The sequence below is a fragment of the Chironomus tepperi genome, unplaced genomic scaffold (genome assembly GCF_022539635.2).
Source record: "Chironomus tepperi strain 1889 unplaced genomic scaffold, CSIRO-AGI_Ctep_v1 contig_123, whole genome shotgun sequence".
Lineage (NCBI taxonomy): Eukaryota > Metazoa > Arthropoda > Insecta > Diptera > Chironomidae > Chironomus > Chironomus tepperi.
The window spans coordinates 2002304-2022620 of NW_027226245.1; the positions used below are offsets into that span (position 1 = coordinate 2002304).

The 20317-nt window shown below is 32.9% G+C and overlaps 1 protein-coding gene across 2 annotated transcripts in view; it reads left to right on the top strand.

Annotated features, from left to right (window-relative positions):
• The window catches only part of LOC139087509 (putative uncharacterized protein DDB_G0277255), a 60126-nt gene that overhangs the window by 27767 nt on the left and 12042 nt on the right, over window positions 1–20317 (top strand). For both annotated transcript variants that reach the window (XM_070636337.1, XM_070636338.1), the window contains exons 3-5: window positions 18734–19045; window positions 19136–19353; window positions 19423–19682. In XM_070636337.1, coding sequence (XP_070492438.1) covers window positions 18734–19045; window positions 19136–19353; window positions 19423–19682 — 790 coding nt within the window. The remainder of the gene's footprint in view (window positions 1–18733; window positions 19046–19135; window positions 19354–19422; window positions 19683–20317) is intronic.

Below are 20317 nucleotides of genomic sequence, written 5' to 3' on the forward strand. Positions count from 1 at the left end.
GGCGCAGAGTTGCTTAATTTGAAAATTTCAATTTTGGGAACTTTCGGAAATGGTGTAAAGCTAACTATTTCTGATACTTTGCCGTACTTTGCTTACAGACATACTTCCTTGGTTAGAGCGTACGTGGGCCCATTGTCGCTCTTAAAGATCGTCTAAAGCCAGCTCTGTCCTTCAAGAACTGCTGCCAGCTCGGAATGTCAAAGACACTCCGGGTTAACGCTTTGTAGCCACTGTATAGCAAAATCATGAACCAAAATTTGCACTACTTATCATTATTGAAACCCCATCTCCTTCCATACTCTCATAAGCGTGACAAAATTCTTAAACACTCCCATCCTCATCTAGATATTTGAACTATTTTTATACTCAAAATTTTTTTTAACCAAAGAAGAATATACGACGGAAATTCTACTAATTTTTTACAATGAAAGATTTAATGAACACATTCAGGTCAAAAAATTTATTTTCTTTCTAAGAAAAGCTAACAGTAAGGCACTGTACGAGACCAATACAATTCTTGTGAATGGAATAATTAATCAGTGCGCGTGTTTTTTGTTTAAAGTATCACGTTGATTATCTTTAAATTTAAGTAACAGATCATTTCTTTTCGGAAGTTTCCTTTTAAAAAGAGAATAAAATTACGTTTTTTGCGGGAATTTTCTATAATGAGCTCATTGGGGACGTTAGGAAATGATGTGAATCAGACAAATGTCGTCCTCAAATTCAATATTGTAACAGAAAAGCTCCACACATGCTATATACCATCATAACTGTACAACTCCATTCCATTCATCTAGTTTAATATAAAAATACATTTCATAGCTGGAAATGCAAGTGTGATCAAGACTATTCATGTGGAATTTGTTTGAAATTAAAATAAAATATTAAATTCACAAAGAACGCATTCCTGTGGAGTGGCTGAGAAAAAAGAAGAGGAATGGAAGTCGATCTGGTTTGCAACAAAAGTCATTACGCTATAAAGTAGCAAAAATATACGAAACATTGAACATGATGAAAACAGCTCGAGAATGTATGATGGAAAGTGTCTTGTATTTTAAATTCTCTGCCTGTACAAAAAAAGAGCATTTCCATTTTCAGACTAGAAGATGGGGAAAAAGGAACAAAGAGAATAAAATTGAATTTTAAGGAACTTAAAAAGGGATTGTTTAGTTCTTATGGGACGATGTTAGGGAGATCGAGATGTTGTTAAAACTCATAGAATGAGTACGGAGTTTTAGAGGCTGATATGGAGGTGGATAGAGGGGTAGGGAGGTGCAGGGTGACATAGGGAGATGCAGAGAGTCGTAGGGAGGTGCAGAGAGAGGTAGGGAGGTGGAGACAGTCGTAGGGAGGTACAGACAGTCGTAGGAAGGTAATAAGAGACGTAGGGAAGTGGAGAGAGGTCTAAGGATGTAGGAGAGACAAGTAGTGCTCAAAAATCAGCTCTTTACGTCACATAATAAGTGGACGCACCCAAAGAAGATTCACAAAATGAGCAAAAGAGGATAAAAAAGTCAAATAAAAAAATACCATGAATGGGAATTAAAGTACGTGATCCAGTTAGTGCAACGTATTAGCTTAGCATCAACCACAAAAACAAATAAACATGCATGGCTATAGCTATGCGTTACCTTGAAACTAGTTTTTTACTGCTTCTTAAAGTTTAAACTTGTTGTGCAATATCTTCATTTGATTTTTGATGCTTATTTTCATCAACTACGATAATTTTGAAGCTGTTAATTTGTTTAAATGAATTGATGTGAATCGCCGACCATTGAAATCGAGTTTTTATTTTCTTCATTGAGGTCAAAAAGGCGCTAAAAAATTTAAATAATATATAAAAATGTTGCATATCGGAATCACGGCATCATGAATAATTTTTATTATTTTTCCTGCATCATTTGTAGAATTTACGATTGCAAATTACCTCCAAAGGCTCATTATGTGCTTCAAAAGAATTTTCAGTCAATGTCAAGTGCTAATGTCGGAAATAAAAATGCATTCCACGCAATGTGCGATTTTTTTTAAAAACAGTTTTAAATTCTAATCATTTTATGACTTTGAACGAAGTTTTTCATTTAGCATTGACCATGCGTTCTTGATTCGCAACAACATGAATCACACATATTTGCTTTTCTTTTTATATTTGCTACCTACTTACTGCGTCGCTCTGAATCAGTGTTGTGCAAACTTGAGTCACGACACAAATATTGTTGTGCTACATCTTGGTGATAAGCTCCTTTCAAAGCCGCACATGTCATACGGTTCATGTCATCTTCATGAGTGTGCCGCGACACACAGGTTACACAACACTGGCTCTAAACTCAAACAAAAAATAAATTTTTGTGAAGTTTTTTACGTTCATTCGCGTAAGAGAATTTTTCACTCAAATTCACACATGACTCGCGATTTCATTCTTTGAAATATTTTTGCTTTTCCTCCTTTTTTTCTTCTATTTATTTATTCATTTTAAGTTAAAATTGTTGCGGAATTGAAGATTTTCATGCTGTCAGATTAGCAATTACATTTAAAGATGTTTTCAATACGTGTATTGCTACTTGTAAGACGTGTAAAACGAAATCATTGACCCAAAAAAAATTCTTCTTGTTTTGGTTATTTTGAGAGTGTGGCATGTCGTATGACTTGGATGAAATCATAGAAAATTTGCCGTGTATAGCTTGACTTTTTTTCTTTTTCTGCGAATAATCTTCAATCAAAATATTTTCCACATTTGAAATTTTTCGTAGAAATATTTGTGTGAAAATTTCAGAGAAAATCATTAAATTCTTTCATTACTCAATTTTCTTCATATTATTTGTGTAAAAAGAAGACTCACCGCTGAATGCCGATGAGCACAAAGACACAAAAAAATTATTCTAAGAAGAGGGAAAAAAGATCGCCTGATGTTGATCACACAATCATTTCTCATTCCTATGATTTCCTTTAATTACAAATTTGCGTACTTGAATCATCCAACGACAGTGACTGTGACCAAAGCGGTGAGCGTGTCATTTGGTAATAAAAGTCTGTTCTGCAGTTGAGTTCGCATTATAAGTGGTGTAAAGAGTCGTTTGGAACTGATGTATATCCTTCGCTATCCCTTTTATGGGAAGTGACTGCTATAGCGTCCCAGAGCCTAACATTTGGATATTGAACATCACTAGTGTTAGTTTAAGAGCCTCCGACCTGCATTTTCTGCATTTCAGATGGGCAAGCCTGAAGTTTTGGGCTGTAATTCAAAGGAGGCGGCAGGCCTCCAATTTTGGAATTAACATCACTAATGAACAACCCCTAAAGGAAGATTGAAAATAGAATTTTTGAACGTGATACTAAAAATAACAAGAAAATCGCAAAAAAAAAATTCGCACAACGGCAACCTCAAAAAGAGTCAAAAAGCTAGTAACAAGAAAGAAAATAATACAAATTAATCTCGCATGACAAGAAAAGCAACGCCTTTTCCCATCTATCAGATGATCTAACCAAGAGATACAATCTCTCTTTTCATAACGTCATCGATGCGAATGTATAGAAATTAAATTAAGAACTCAAACAGAAAAAAGTTCAATGTTAATGATATTTTAATGACATTTGACACTTTCCAAGCGAGTGAATAAGGATCATATCGAATGCAATAAATCTCTGTATAGACAACATAAATATTACTCACTGTTTAGGACACCCACAGACACATAAGGCACATCGTATTATTTGCTTTTTTTCAATATCACGCTAAATCCCAGCATGAAGGCATCGCATCGATTGCAAAGTCGAAGTACAATTATTCCATGAAAATGACGTAATTCCCAAACACTGTTAACTTGGCACCATAAATACATTTGCCTTACTCATTCATGCCTTGTAAAAAAAAATAAATTCTTCGATGAAGTCATGACGTTGACGTCACAAAAACCCGTCTATATTGTTATTTCGTATGATGATGCCATAAAAAAAAAACTTTTTCAATTTCAATGTGGATTTCTGTGTTGGTAGTGTTAATAAAACATCTTGTACTTTTTGTATACAGCACAAATTTTTATTGTCTGACTGAATGATTTGATTCGCCTACATTTGTGTCGACAACTGTTTTCCTTTTGTTACTATCTGTAAAAAATCGTTAATTACCGTCCACTGATTCATTTTATATCTATTGACAATAATAATTCATTTAGTCATTAGAGCAGTTGTGGACAACCCTTAATTTTTCATGGTACACCTTGGTCCTTTGGACCTTGAACGAGACCGTACACGGCATACGGCTTATGGCCTTGCTAACAATTTGTGGCAGCCCACAGGTTGTCCATCACTGCATCTGACACGTTATATCTAAAATTAGATATTGATGACACCAGATTACATCAATAATATAATAAAAAAGTGCATCACATTATACTGAGATCATATTGATGACATCATGTGTTCATCTTCGATAATATCGCAGTAGTATTGTACAGCTGTGACTCTTTATACATTCTCATGTATGAATCAATGGTAATTTTGTTAGTCGTGTGAGCTTATAAAGAAGAAATGTAAGAAAGATGATGAAAAAAATAATAAAAAAATATTTAAAAAGAAAATAAAAATAAATGAAAACTGGCAACAAGGCATAGAAGTTTGTGGAAATAAAAAATAAAACTTTGTAACAATAACTTCAAGTTTTTACAATTGTTGAGATGTTTTTTATTAATAGTGTAATAGAAATGGCATTATACTCTAAATTGACACATAAAAGGGACATAAAAATGTAAGTCAAGGCACAACTTGATTGAATGATCAACAAAAGGGTCTCTTTTGAGATTGTATACCTTAGTTATTGAGTTAATTTTTCAAGTATTCATCACTCACTTGATGAATAGTATTGTTGAGGTAGCTCTGGAGTCGTTCAATTGTTGCGGAACGCTGTCTGGAGAAGAAGGAGGTTGTGTCCGGTCTTGTAACAGGGTTGAGCAGAGCTAGAAGTCGACTCGGACTTGAGCCGACTCTACTTCATATAAAATCAAGTCGACTTCAAGCTGTGGGGTGGATTAAAGCGTGTCATGCTCTAAAGATTCGTTATTTCTTCACACAACCTAATAAGTAACCGTCTCCTTAACACATTTGCACATTTAACACGCAAAATTCTTCTTCCTTGCCACTTATTTTGTTCCTCGTCTTCTCCGCATGCCTTCATGATATTTCAACATCATGAGTAAGGTGAATAAAATGAGCAATAATAATACTATAGACATAATTATGATGAACAATGAACTATGAAGACTTCTCTCTACTTTTTTGTATTTCATTCTATTCAAATGGATAAAAAGGAGAACGACAGGAAAGAAAAAATAAAAACGGAACTGTAGTGGGGTTGTTAATTGTAATTAGAGCTACTGCGCCATTCATGCAATGTTTGTTGATAGCAGCACATTGTTGCTTATACTTCCTACTTCAACCCTCATTATTCGTTTAAATAATTCATTTATTCAAGCTCAAAAAAAGTAGATTTTTTTTTTTAGCTGTTCTGGAAAAACTTGACACAAATTTTTGCGAATGGCAAGCGAAACATTTTTTTTCTGTGTTGTTGGTGCCATTTTCCTTGAACTTTTGAATTTTCAAGTTTATTGATTTAAGAACTCTTTTTGAGAATTTATAATGTCACAATTTTAATACGAAGGAAAAAGGGTTTTTATTATAAAAAGGATATGGGATTGTTTCTTAATGATGTGGTCTAAATTTGGGGATTTTTCAATTTCTGCCTTAACATAAATTCTTCAAAGAGCTTTGTACAGCAGGATTAATTCCTCTCGAATAACACGAATCAGTTAATCGGTCCTAAATTCGACATCCAGTCGATGTGACTCTGGCTTCATGCCGGTTTCGATTTAAGTCGACATAACTCTGACTTGATGCCGAATTTGACTTGAATTGGCATGATACTGACTTGTTGCCGAATTCGGTTCAAATCAGACACCATGTCAGAATCACACCAACCTGGTGCCGAATTTCGGATCGGTTACCCGACTTCTTAAAAGAGAAACGGCGTAAAAATGACTGATAATCCAGCTATCGCCTAAAATTACTCTGGCTTCATGTAATATTTGATGAAATTGGGCCTAAAACCAGAGTCAAGTCGGCCTGGAAACACCTTTTCCATCAATTTTACGTCGTGTGCTTTTCAAACTTCTGCTATTCAGCCTTATTACCCACAAAATATATCACGTCATTAACATTTAACTCCTAAAAAAGGTTTCCATTAAAAAGTTGAAATTTCATACGTTTTTTCTAAGGACACGAAAAATTATTCACGACCTTCAACAAAAAGAAAGTCTCATTTATCTACAACTTACATATTCTCTTACCTCCCGTCACATAATGATTCAATTAATATCTCAGAAAACGTATCTTACCTTTAAAAAAATTAAGAGAAGATGAAAAAAGTTTTTTCACATTCAATTTTCGACAGCACAAATTTGTTGAAAAGCACTAAACGATTTATTTTCTTTTTTTTTTGCGTAAAAATGTAAACATAATTAAAAGCATTCAGAACTTTACATGCTGATGATGATGATGATGTAAATATGAGCAAAATATAAAATCGTGCAAAGACTAGTCGTAAATTAATTTACGTCGCTTTATTAATAATGCTTCTGCTGCGTTACATTCTCGTACATAGTGTTAATTTTATGATGAAAACAGCGACAAAGGTTAGAGGTTCTAGTTGTTCTATATTTGTTTTACAAAATTAGTATACAGATTTTGTTTGGATTGAATTTCATTACTTTTTTACAGCACTAGTGTATTTATAGTGACTACTAACGGTCAATGTTAAGTCTGACCTTCTCGACATGAGAAATGTGAATTTCTAGCGAAATGTTCTAGTCGTCAGTAACTGTATACATTACTGTTAGCAACAATTATTGGATAAATTTTTTTTCTATTATTCGTGAGAATCCAAACAAATCAACAACAAATATTCGAGAATATTCGTTTATGAATCCCTAGAAAATACATGTTATTCGCCGTTAATAGTCGCATTTTAATGATGATGTTGACAAGTTGAGACACACAAAAAAATCAGATTTGCCAAAAAACAAAAATAATATGTCGATTTGTGAAAAGCGAGAAAATGTATATGAATGGAAGGCAGCTGAAGGTCATCAATTAAAATATCATGCAGAAGTGAATTTAAGAGATGAGAATTTTTGTATGCTCAAGTGAATGTTCTCGTTAGTATCATAAAGCAATTTTGAGGGGTTTGTTTGATTGTGACGTCCTGATAACCTTAGTCCCCGGCTGAGTAAGCTTCTTGAGGACTGCTCAATAGCATTCGTCGGGTTCATCGATCCATACTCCAGTACTAGATCGACACAGCTATGACATAATGCCGGATTCAAACTAAATTCGGCTGAAAGTCAGTGTCACCCTGGTTGTTGTATTGATTTTTGATTGATAAACCGAATAATGCGCTTCGTAGTGTTCAGGAACGAATTGAAGAAAGGGAAATCGACCAAAACTTCAAATTCTGTCAGTCGCAATTGATATACGACCCCAAATATACTTGTTAAAATTCTACATGAATTCACCCACACATAAGAAAACTGATTAAATCCGTAGAGAGGAATCACATGAAATATGACATGATTAAGTAAGCAAACATCTCGAACATTTTCATAAAGAAAAATCATCATCATCTTCACAGATGCAAATTAATTAAATATTCACTTATCCACTCCGTCATACAAATTCAGATTCAATTTTTTTCATTTAAACTTGACTTGGCAACGAACCTTGCCACTGTATTTAGTTACTCGAGTAATGAATTTTCTGTCATCTGCTTTCTTCTATGTTGTGTTGCTGATTTTTTTGCCGCTTTCTCTTTTTTCTCATTTACTTCTCATCCCCCTTCAAAAAAATGAAAAAAGGAAAAACACATTTTTATCACCATTATGGGACGGAAGCCAAGAAAATTGAAGAAAACATCACACAACAAAGACAAAGTGAAAATCGATGAAAGAAAAGCGTCGAAAAGAATCTGACATCAAACGGCCAATTTCCTATCCATTGAATGAAATGTTGGATCAGATAAAAAAAGACCATTTAACAGCTGTACAATTTAAGCATAATCAATCTAATGAATAATGGATGAATGTACAATGTTGTGAGCTTTAAAGTTGCATAGATTCAGAAAAAATGCACACAAAGGCAAGCGATAATTGGGAAAAATGGATTTCAAAGTTGGGAACAAAGGCGTAGTCAGGAGTTTTAAAGGGAAGGTGGGTTAAGGGGGGAATTTTGGATGCTTTTTGAATTTTCTTTTTACGGATTGCCAAAATTTAGGGAATTTTTTGGGTTTAGGTTTTGATCCCTAAACCCCCTTAAATAAACCCCTACTCCGAAGGTCAACTTCCTCTCCACTTGAATCGTTCCTGACAAGGTCAACTCCATCTCCAGTTGCATCCAAGTTGCCTCCCTACTCACAAGGTCAACTCCCTCTCCAGATCCACCCCACAAACCATCAATTGTGACATCCTCTCATATTACACATGTTGCCAATAATTTACCCTCCATAAAATCAATAATTGAACGTTTGACAAAAAAAAAATCAAATTTGACATTCAAACTGATTCCAAATAATTTCCTCCATGACCTTTCTCATTTTCAATTCACGGCTACAATTATCAATCCTTTTTTCTGCGCAATTTATTTGAAATATTTTACATCCATATGATGAATAAATCGATTTTTTTTTAATATTAATTAAAGGGGAACTTTGCCAATTCTATTTTAATGTCTTTCGTCTAGTGGAATCGAACATTGCCTGGAGATATGCAATAATTTTATATAAAGTCTCTGTCCGTTTATGAATCTAGATTTGCAGAATGTTCCAGTTTATACTTTTTGTTATGTAAATTATTGTTTATGAAACTTTATGCATAAATTGTAATTTAATTCATATTGAAAGTGCTTCTGGCTTGTTTATCTATTCCGTTTCTGATAAAACATCCACTCCTGTCACCAAAACTAAAATATTTATTAAGATGTCATGCTTTACATGACATTTACATCAAAGATTTTTTATGAAAACATCATAATGGATAAGGAATGTTTTGCTTCCTTTAATTGTCAGGAGCTTTCTTAATTCAGCTATAAAGGAAAACTTTCGTCACACAACAAAAAAGCTGCTTTGTAATGAGAAAATATTTAAGGAAAAAGGAAGGGGCGGGCATGGAAAAATATGAAACATAAATTGCGGCATGTAAAATAAACTTTTCACATTTAAATGACAAATTTTAATTTATAATTCATTAAAAAATATGAAAAGAGGGTCTGAAGACTTTTGTTGGCTTTTGGACGAACAAAGGAAAGTTTTTTCTTTCATGAGAAATTTTTTCCAAGAGGATGGAAATGCCTTTGGTTCTTGAATATTTGACAAAATTGGAATGATGACAATGGCGAGGGTGTTGTTAGAAGATACTTGTCTTTAATTAGAGCTTGAGATCGACTTGAGTTGACTTTTCCATATCAAATACAATTTGTCTTCGATGCCTGGCTAGCTATACAGATCAATTGTGATCCATGGTCTCTCCTAGATGACACAGAAAGCTGGAATTGTCATGAAATGAGATTTCATGCATGTGATCTGCACGGTGTGTCCAGGTCCTCTGAATGGCTTTCGAATTTGGATTGAATCTGGCACTTTGCTAGAGACACGCATGCCTGGTGACGGCATTTGGATCAATTAACCAACTCTTGCGATTCGGGATACTAAGTAGACTGTAAATTATCGAACATTTGCATGTCCGCTACCTCCAATTCACACTCAAAATGCACCAAAATCTCAAGACAATTTAAAAATTTTCCCAGATTTCCTCAAATATCCTTCAACATTCACTCCCCACTATAAGCATGCCACAAAGAAAAGAAAAACTTTTTCTCAATTCCACCACGAAACAAACCGGAATAAAAGAAGTTTTTTTTATTGTTAATGAATGTCATAAATGGTTACGAATATGTTTTTTCATGCTCTTAATATTTAATATTGTTTAATTTTTGACATCATTATCAGACTTGTTGGATATATATTTTTAATGAAAAATGAGTAAATATTTGTATTAACATGAAAATGTTTGTGGCATTTCACATTGTATGCTCTCATTTTTGTGTTCATGTTTGTTTGATGAGTAAATTGACTTTGTCGATGGTTTATACATTTTGCATAATGTTTAGTATGGCTTTGTGGATTCGTATTTGAATTTGGAAAATTTGTTATGTTGATAATTAATTATTTCATAGCTCCGATTTCAATATAATGGAATATTTGAGGCTATCTATGGCAAAAAATTCAGCAGATGAGCATTCATGTCAGTCATCAACCTTTTGTGCCGCTTTCAATAAAAACATTCTGTTTTCCTTCAAAATTTTGAAATATCTGACACAAAAGCTGATGAAAAATTGAAATATTTTCAATATTCTCATAAACAAACAGGCAATGACAGTTACACAGCACAAAATACACAATATACAGCATGAGTAACAGCAAAAACTTATTTTGCATATTTAGATAAAGCGGAAAAGTTTCGAAAAAGGAGGAAAAACTTTGCAGGGCTTCTGTCGGAACTTTCAAAACAAAAATAAAAAGTTTTAATGTCATGATGAAAGTTTTACATCCATTTAATACATTGACAAGCATCCTTAACATCATTAAAGTTCAGATTATTTAATATTCTTCAGTGATTTTACTTTGATACATCCTCAAATGAACCTCGAATCATTTGTTATAATTAATAGAAAAACTTTTGTGAACAATCTGCATTCTGATGAGAAATTTTGCTTTGAAAATTAATGAGTTTTTGGCTAAAATTTCATTCGCAATGTTTGTATTCATCGCTATTCGATTTTTCTAAGTATTTTCTTCACAATGTTGTTTTTATATCAAATATTGATGACGTATTACATCGATCTGAGTAGGCTTGGATAGAGTTTTTTTTTGAATTATTGCCAAATGTAATTGGTTAAGTTTTCTAGAATATTTTAGATAAGTTTTTACATTGTTGCAGGATTTTGTCTTTGTTCGGGGATGTTCTTGGGTAGTGTCTGAAGAATTGTAAGATTCTAGGGTTGGCAGGGGATAAGGGTGATGTTAGCAAGTGCCATGATTCGATTTAAGTCCTGAACCATGAAAGAGACACACTGGCTTACCCTAACAGAGAACTGCTGTACACTCTTTGCCTGTTAGTGCTAGTGCCGGATTTTTGATTGATTAACCGACTTTTGCTATTCAGATAGACTGAATCTTGAGTAATTTCAAGCATTTTCCAATTACTCAACTCATAAACTCAACACAAATCCCTAACACAATCAATAAACCAATCCCAACAAGACATAGATCAAACAATATTTTTTTGAATAATTACCCTTCAGTCTCCTACAACTCTGAAATCTTTCAAGTACTTAAAAAAATGAGGAATTTCAATGAATAAACATAAAAAAATTTCCTCAACTTCATTCAATCAAAGGCAAGGCTGACATCAAAAGAGGGCAAACGAAAAGAACGAAAACATTCAAAGCATATTGGCAATAAATTGCAAAACAAGCTCATCATCATTCATTGTTGATGAGAAAAACCATTACAATTCATTTCATTTTTGTGACGCGACCTTATCATAATTATTATTCATAAAGTCCCACATATTTTTTAAGTTGCTGGTATTTGAATGAAATGTAAGGGAAAAAGGTTTTCAAAAGAAATCGACAATTTTTCATCATTTTGCTAAAAATAAATATACGGAATGACGATGTCACATAAATAAGAAGTAATTTTTCTTGTGAAAAAATGCTTTTTTTATGTTTACTGTTAGCATAACAGCCACATAAAGCATAGCATGTTATGAACAACAAATAAAGTATCGAAAGGTGTGAAAAAACTTTCACTTTGGTGGTTACTGTGCATCATAATTGTTCTAAAATGCTATCCACGTGGATGCTTATTAATAAAAATTAAGAAGTTGATGTTGTAAGCTTCCACTGCGGCTGCATCTCTGACTCTTTATGGTATTACTTTCATTTTCATTAATCTCGTCAGTCGGTAAATAAATCTTTGTATTTTCCATCAACAAATCACTTTTTTTTTGTCTCTTACTTCTGTATTCTCTCCTGAGTGCACACATAAAAAAATTATGTGTCGCACGAAAGAAACAGTAAAAATGATGAAAAAGTTTTTCTTACCGAGCAAATAAAACAACTTTTTTTTTTATTTCTCAGTTGTTATTTCGTTTTCCGCTTCATCATTCTCACATTCATCTCGTTATGCTACGTCTACATGTTGAAAACATAAAGGATGAAGATCCGGAAGCTGATTGCTCTCTTAGAAATGTTTTTCCTATTTCAATTCTCGGTAAAATGATATTTGAGTAAGCAAATTATTGTATTAAGCGTATGAAAAGCGAATGTCGAACAAACAACTGTGGAAGTATTTAAGCCGAGCTGCAAAGTGTGTTTGGTAGGCCATTGGTGCGTTGTCGTACTTACTTATTTACTTCGCTGGTCGTACATATCAAGTGTGATCCATTGCATTCCTCAATTGGCACCTGAAGCTGCCTCTGTTCCTATTGTATAAGTTATCCCGACGTTGCTGTGACGGTTGTTACGACTTAGACAATTTCGAACCAATTTCACGATGAAAAAAGTGGATTGCCGTTATCCCGAGTGGACAAAAATACCTTACAACTAGACATCCTGCTACCAGCCTAGTAGCAGAACTTGTATTAAAGTATGGTTCTCCACTCAGCAATGTGCTCCTCGGGCTTAAGTATACAACATGATGAAGAAAAATTGATGGAAATGGATGAAGAAGATTCAAGACAACTTTCATCTTCAGAATTGTGAAATTTAATTTTCTGTACTCATTTAGTTGCTTTCAATTTCAATACGATTTTATTTCTCGCGTAGATAGTAAACGCTAGTTGGATTTCCAGTTGGATGCGTTTGACAAGAAATTGACATTGTCGGGAGTTATGAATTGAATGGAGATGAAGTTGAGAATGAAATGTTTGGTGTTTAATGGTTTTTTCCAGTCATTTTGACATGAAAATATTTTCACAATTTTTTGTGTTTTGGATGATGATTGTGGTTTTGAGTGCGATTTGAGAGACATAAATGAGGAAGGTAGATGTTTGGTCTAGCAGGCAAGATGAACATGCTTGTAAGCGTTGCTCTTAACTTACTCTGCTGTTTGTCTACTAGTTGCTAGGTTTAAGCCACTCGATTGTCAAATCTCATTATTCCTTACACGAATTATGGCCGTATTTAGAACAGCTCTTATTACTTCAAATTGAATTATGATCTAAGTATAGAATTAATCTTATTGATTATCAGATTTTATGTTCAAATTTATGACAGAATTCGAGAATTCGGTACTAAATTAAATTCGTCATGATTCATGTGAAGGCCATGGATCATAATTGATCTGAACGGCCATAATTCAAGCACGATTCTAAAAATAATTCGTGTTTTTAATCCCCGCAAGAATTACAAGAAACTAATAAAGGTTTTATTTTAATAAATTGCCATAAATTTGCTCAGACACAAAAGCCTCTTCAATTACCAAAAGCCTGCAAAAAATCCCACGACAGACACAAAAAAAAATCCCATTTCAATCTCTCAGCATAGAAAAAAAAAGACATTTTGTACAAAATAGACATTGATATATTACAGCGGACATTCAAGTAAATCACGCAACAACTAGTCGAGTTTTTTTTAACAAAGTATGGCAACAAACGATGATGCAATGCAGATACTTTTTAGTTCCAACTGTCTTGTCCATAAATTGTGTGTGAATTGCTGATATTTGATTTGAAATGAAGGAAAAGTGATCAGCACAGGAAGTTTATATCTCCTTATATTGACTGTAAATATTTGTAAATTCACTCAATTTTGCGACAGCTGCATACATGTCGTTTCTAATAATTCCAAGAAAAATTCGCTGAGCACCGTTAGAAGCATGAAAAGAAAAGAAAGAAAAAAATTCCGGAAATTCCAGCGATTCTCAAACATTTTTTTTTGTTTTGTTCTTCTTCTTTTATATGCAAACTGTTGATATCATAATTCAATAATATCACTTTCATGCTATAACTAATGTATCATAAAATCAATACTTGTATGTCTGCGTGCAATTTGTAATGTTGATGTATCAACTGATTGCTTTCACTTTTATGCTTCAGATATACATTTTTGTTCTTCTTTATGTGCAGCATATTTATTTTCTTTTTTTTTCACTTTTTTTTATTTCTTCGAAATTTATTTTGCTTTAAATTAAAAGTATTTTGCTGTTGTGAGGATTATACTCAAGTCTCGAGTATCACGAAATGCAATAAGAAGTATGAAATTGAGTTTGTAATTGATATTAATATTGGCATGATAGAATTACGTGAAAATAAAAAGAAAATGAAAGTGAGATTCATAAAGTGTGACGTTCATTATGAAAAGTGCACTTAATCTTCTCCTAGCTTTATGGATTTAAATGCTTCGTGAATATTTCTTTTTTGTTGGGCTTCTTCTTCTTTGGTTTTCCATGAAATCTGATACCTACTTGAACAAAATCATTTACTTTGATGATGATTATTCAATTTAATGGATGATGCATAAGATTGTGGGAAAAATATGCCAAGCATGAGCTTTTTGGATGGTGGAATTTTTAGGAATTATTGAGTGTTTACTGTAGAAAATTTGATAGTGCTGTAGTTTTTTTGGTTTGAGGGGTTTTTATTGATTGTTAAATAATATTCTGAGTGACAAAACCGCAGTGACTGATGATTTGATCTCAGATTCGGCTTAAATGTGTCTCCAGGTCAGTGTTATTCTGCACTGGATCGATTAACCGACTTATGCTACTCGAGTCTTCATTGTCTGTTAGGAGATAATCAGCAATCTAAAGCCCCTTAAATGCAAAACATGATCAAACAAGCTTTAAGCTACATAAAAATTTAAAATTCCACTGACAAGTCTTTTGCGAACATAAAAGCTTTATCAAAAACATGAAAAATATTAAAAAAAATATTCTCAATCTGTTTCAACCCAGAAAAAAAGTTTCTTAATAAGGAAGTGGATTTCAAAATTTTTAAGCGTCAATGCTTTCATGTACAGAACAGATGTTCATAAAGAAACATATTTTGCTAAACATTCAATGGATTAAAAATGAATGAATAATTCAATAAAATTCAAATGTTATTGCTGACACTACATGAACTTCTGTTGCGAATAACATGCCTAAAGCATATTTGCGTCCAAAAAAAAAATTATGAGGAAACAAATCTTCATTAATATGTTTTAATTCCATTCAATATGACCACAAAGCAATAAGCCACATTCAATAAGTTCCTTTACATTTAATCTTCTCACCCCAAAAAAAAAAGCCGCTACTCCATCCACAATTCGCAATTTATTAATTATCTGTTCGAATGCAAAATCTAGTTAATCTTCTTCCGAACATGCTTATAAGTCATTTCTTTACACGAATTAATTAATTTCACCACAGAAAGTTTTTTCGTATGAAATTTTTTTATTTATTTCGTCGACCTTCAAAATAAGTTTCACGTGCAACGACTAAATAGCAACTTTTATTCGCTTTAATTTAAAATTCTTTTTTTTATATATGTTGACCGAGAAATGAAAAATGAGAAAAAATTATGTAGGCTACTTCAGACGATATTGTTTAGCATGCTTGTTTTCACGATAACAAAAGGAAATTATGAGCCATTTAAGATCAATTTCATGAGTTTTGACATTATTTTTGTGTGAATTTAAATCATATCCGTATGTAGAAATGTCAGTGGCTTGACAAAAGAACTTGAATTTAGTTTCAAAAAACAATATTTTCGAGAATAATTATTAAGTAGTGTAATTTAAGTTTGTCATGACAAGTTCAAATGTTAGCTATTTAATTGCATCGAGTCTATTATTGTCTGCACATTTGAGTCACGTTTTGAAATGTTTTTTTTTTTCGACATCTATTCAAAAACAAAATTTGTGACTATAAATTTTCGGTGATTTTAAACGTGTTTGTTGTGTCTATGTGTCGCAAGGGGTAGGATAAGATTATTGTTTCTATGAATGTCATTAATCATAATTTACGTAAACTTAGCATACATTTAGAGCAGTGATAGGCAACATTTTATTTATCGTGAGACACCTTGGTGATAAGTCTCTATAGAAACCGCACATGACATACGGTTTATGGAATTTCAAGGCGTCACACTAGTCTGCCGTGCCACACAGGTTGTCCACCACTGATTTAGGGTATATCTAAATACTTTTGTTGTGAATCAAATAATTAAAACCGCATTATGTTTATTACATCGTTGATTTTTTTTTGTTTTCTGGTGAATAACACCCCAAATTGTTAGAAATTAATTTCACCATCCCAAAATTTACTTTTATGACTTTCATACTAATTAAAAACCGTCCCATTTCTTATCTTGTAGCTATAAAATAATTGAAAACATTCAGACAAATTCGGGGAATCTTCGTGATAAATAAAGTCATATTAAGAGACACGAGAGAATATAAATTTGTATGAAATTAAAAATTCATTAAAACTTAAATATCGTTAATCAATCATTTGATCATTTAACTCATTCCTCACTAAACTGCGGCCTAGAAATTAATGTTCCCTCTGATTCATTATTTGCGCAAGTAATGATGAATTTAATCTTCAATCCTAGGGGTAAAATTGCCGGATTATGATGAATTAGAAACAGTTGTGGGCAACCATGTGCCGCGGCACATTGTTGGTAAGCCCCGACAGAAACCACACTTGTCATACGGTTCATGACATTTCCGAGCATTTTTGGTGGTACACTAGAGGCACACATGTTGCTCACCACTGCATTAAAACCATTAAGTAAATTTTAAGAAAAAAAATCCTCGAAAAGATTTAAATTTCAGTCAATTTTTCAAATAAATCCAGCAATTCTCTAAAGGAAACATAATGTAATGTAAAACTGTAACAAATTGTTCAACAATCGATCATGTTTATAAGCTAATTTGAATTTTCTGTTTCCACATCGCTGTAGAGAGTAAAAAATGATGTGATTCATATTATAGAGTGCTGGTGACAGAGGTGTATCTAGGGAGGGTGTTCTGGGAATGTAGTTTGTATTTTCTTTGTTTACTAGCATTCATGGCTTGTCTTAAGTGTCGATTGTGACTAGTTCTATCATTGGATCGGTTTTATCATGTTTCTCTTTGGGTTTGTTAGTTTTAAATTTAAGAATAGCAGGATTGCTGCATAGTAAGATGTCATGTTTGTATTCTGATGCTTACTTTGTACATGTTGGAATCGGAGATGATAGTTTGTAAACCTTAAAGATACTACATCTTACCAGATATCATCTGAACTCATGGGATACCACAAGAAAGTATTAACTTGACATTTGAGCAGCTTCTGAATAAGACATCAACTTCCTCGATCTCCCGCTAGTAAGGCACATCCTAAAATAAGAAGCAACAGCTCAATTTACTTCCGCCTCATTAATGTGACCTCTAAAATATCCCTGATTACACCTCTGACGACCGGTAGTTCTGTCTGTAACAGTTTTTTTACAAATAACAATAATTTAATTTCACTCTCTCAATTCATATTTCTATCATCTATGCAAATTGACCCCGGCGCTCAAAAAAATAAAAAATTGTTATATCCAGGAAGACATAAATTATTCTCGTTTATAAAATTACTGCTGAAAAAAATTTTTTGGTCATGATTAAAATTGTGTAACAACAAAATGCAAAATTATGTAGAGAATTATTTAATTTTTTTCACATTATGCGGTTAATTCCAATCATAAAAGAATTACTTGATTGATCTGTTTGCTCTCAATTTGCGGTTTACACAAAAAAAGCCGTTGAAATGTAAATCAGACATAGACGGATGGGGAAGAATGAAACAAATAAAAAAATATTAAAAATTCCATTCATATTCCAGGCAAAAAAAAAACATTCTTTTTTAACGTATTTCTTTCCTATCTGCTTACAATCCGTGACTACTTTTTTTTTTCATTGTCAATGTATTTACATTTATTTTCTTTTGAACTCACCACAACAACATGATTATGGCAAATAATATGCGATCTTTCAAGGTCATCGGAATTAACGAACTTTTTTTCTTCATCATCTATTACTCTCATGTCGTTTGCCGCATTGTTTGATGATGTCATTTATTTATTTAAGCATCTTGTGACCTTAATTGTGTCATTTATTATATCAACTTTTAACGTACTATTTGAGATTTTTTATATATACGTTCATGGCAATATGAGCTTAAGATAAGATGTAAGAGAGATTATGGTAAATTGGGTGTGTAACAAAAATACGTTAAATCTAGACTGTATTTTGATACTTTATTATTAGAAAGAATGATCGTGATGTTTATTTTATAGGAATTCATATTTATAAGCAGTTTTTCAAGGTCGTTTAATGACCGGATAAAAGATTTATATATCATGGGTCAACTTCTTTGTGTTGTGTGCGAGATTCATCACTTAACATTCGCAGAAACTGGTTTGTAGGTAATTATGGGTTGCAACTGTGTATAACAAGCTAGAGACTTGTTTATTGCCACATAACCTATGATAATCATCTGATAGATTGCAATCGCTAATCTACAGCTTCACATAAATCAAACAAGATTCCTCCGATGAAATTCTAATCAATAATCAATAATAAATCATTACTAACAAGTTAAATTCCACTTTCAATTTTACAGAGAGGAAGTAAAAGCACATACAGTAAAATGGGGACAACACTTTCAATTTCCATGTAAGATGTCAGCAAATGCATCAACAGGTGTACTCGATCCATGTTTATTGAGAATATCAATACGTAAAGAGATAAAAGGTGGACGTAGTTATCAAAAATTAGGATTTGTTGATCTTAATCTTGCTGAATATGCTGGACAAGGATTAAAATCAAAGAAGACAATTTTGGAAGGTTATGATACGAGAAGTCGACAAGATAATTCAATGCTTTTAGTGACTATTAAAATGCACATGATGAGTGGTGATATTTTATTTAAAGTGTAAGTTGATGATTATCCACTCATAAATCTTAAATGCCACAAACCGTAATTTATCATATTTTTCTTTATCTTTCTCTATCCATATTACAGTCCTTCCTCAAAAGTAAGCCAGTTGCCATCAGACGATGATTTAGATATGAGAACAGCCGCGCCATCACAACCGCAATCATCAACTCTCGGTACATCATCAACAAATCCGACAATATCAACAAGACAGACAACAAACTCCAAAGATGATGCCTCAATTGCTTCGGGATCATCAGGTTGTGGTTCATTGACGAAGAAAAATAAAACACAAGTGACATCAGGTATGAATGAATGAATTATGTCTCATGTGTCAATTTATGCTAATATGAATTTGTTATTTATGCTATTAGATTATCAACAATCCATAGAACTTGATCCGCAGTCAATCGTCTCATCAATAATAACCGACTCGGGAATATCTGACGTATCCGAGACACCACAAATATCTACAATTTTTGATCGCTCATCCATTGTTGGAACTATTGGAACTGTTAATAGTAATACAAATTCAAATGCTCAAATACAACAGCAACAACAAAATCAACTTCAACAGCAGCAACAAAATATTGGCGAGATGGGTCACTCGAGAAATTCCAGTAATACTAGTCAAGTAAGTTATTTTTTTTGAATGTTGACATTCACGTGTCGCTGTAAAAAGAGTTGTAAAGCAATTAAGATTTTTGAAAATAGTGACATTGGACATGAGTAGATGCTGGATATTTTGATTGTTAGAGAGCAAGCGCAGCAAATCAATAATTAATACTCAATAGATTCATATTTGGCTAGGTCAAGAGCAGTCTATTTATATTAAATGTATCTTGACATGCACATTGATACTCAGTAGTTCGATTTGTCTAATTAATTGAAGACTGAATAGCCTTCATTATATTTTTTGTTTTGTTTGCCAGAATCGATAATTAATTGCTTGATTACTTGATATAAATTGGCAGCTTCTGGTTCTGGATGCGAAATGGAACAAATTTATTTGAACTTGAACAAGTTTTATTTATGAGTAGAGTGTATATCTGCGCATATTTTTGCGATATTTGATGGAATTTTGAGTATGTCTAGACCGAGTGGGACAGACTGTGATTCAGTCGAATTCAGGTCTGAATATAAGCCTGAAATTTCATGGCAATCTAATTAAATATCAAAGTTATAACTGATTTGAGATATGCCACATTGACTGACACGGTCCCGTAATACAGCAACACAGCGTTGCCCTAGCAAACACACTGTACTACT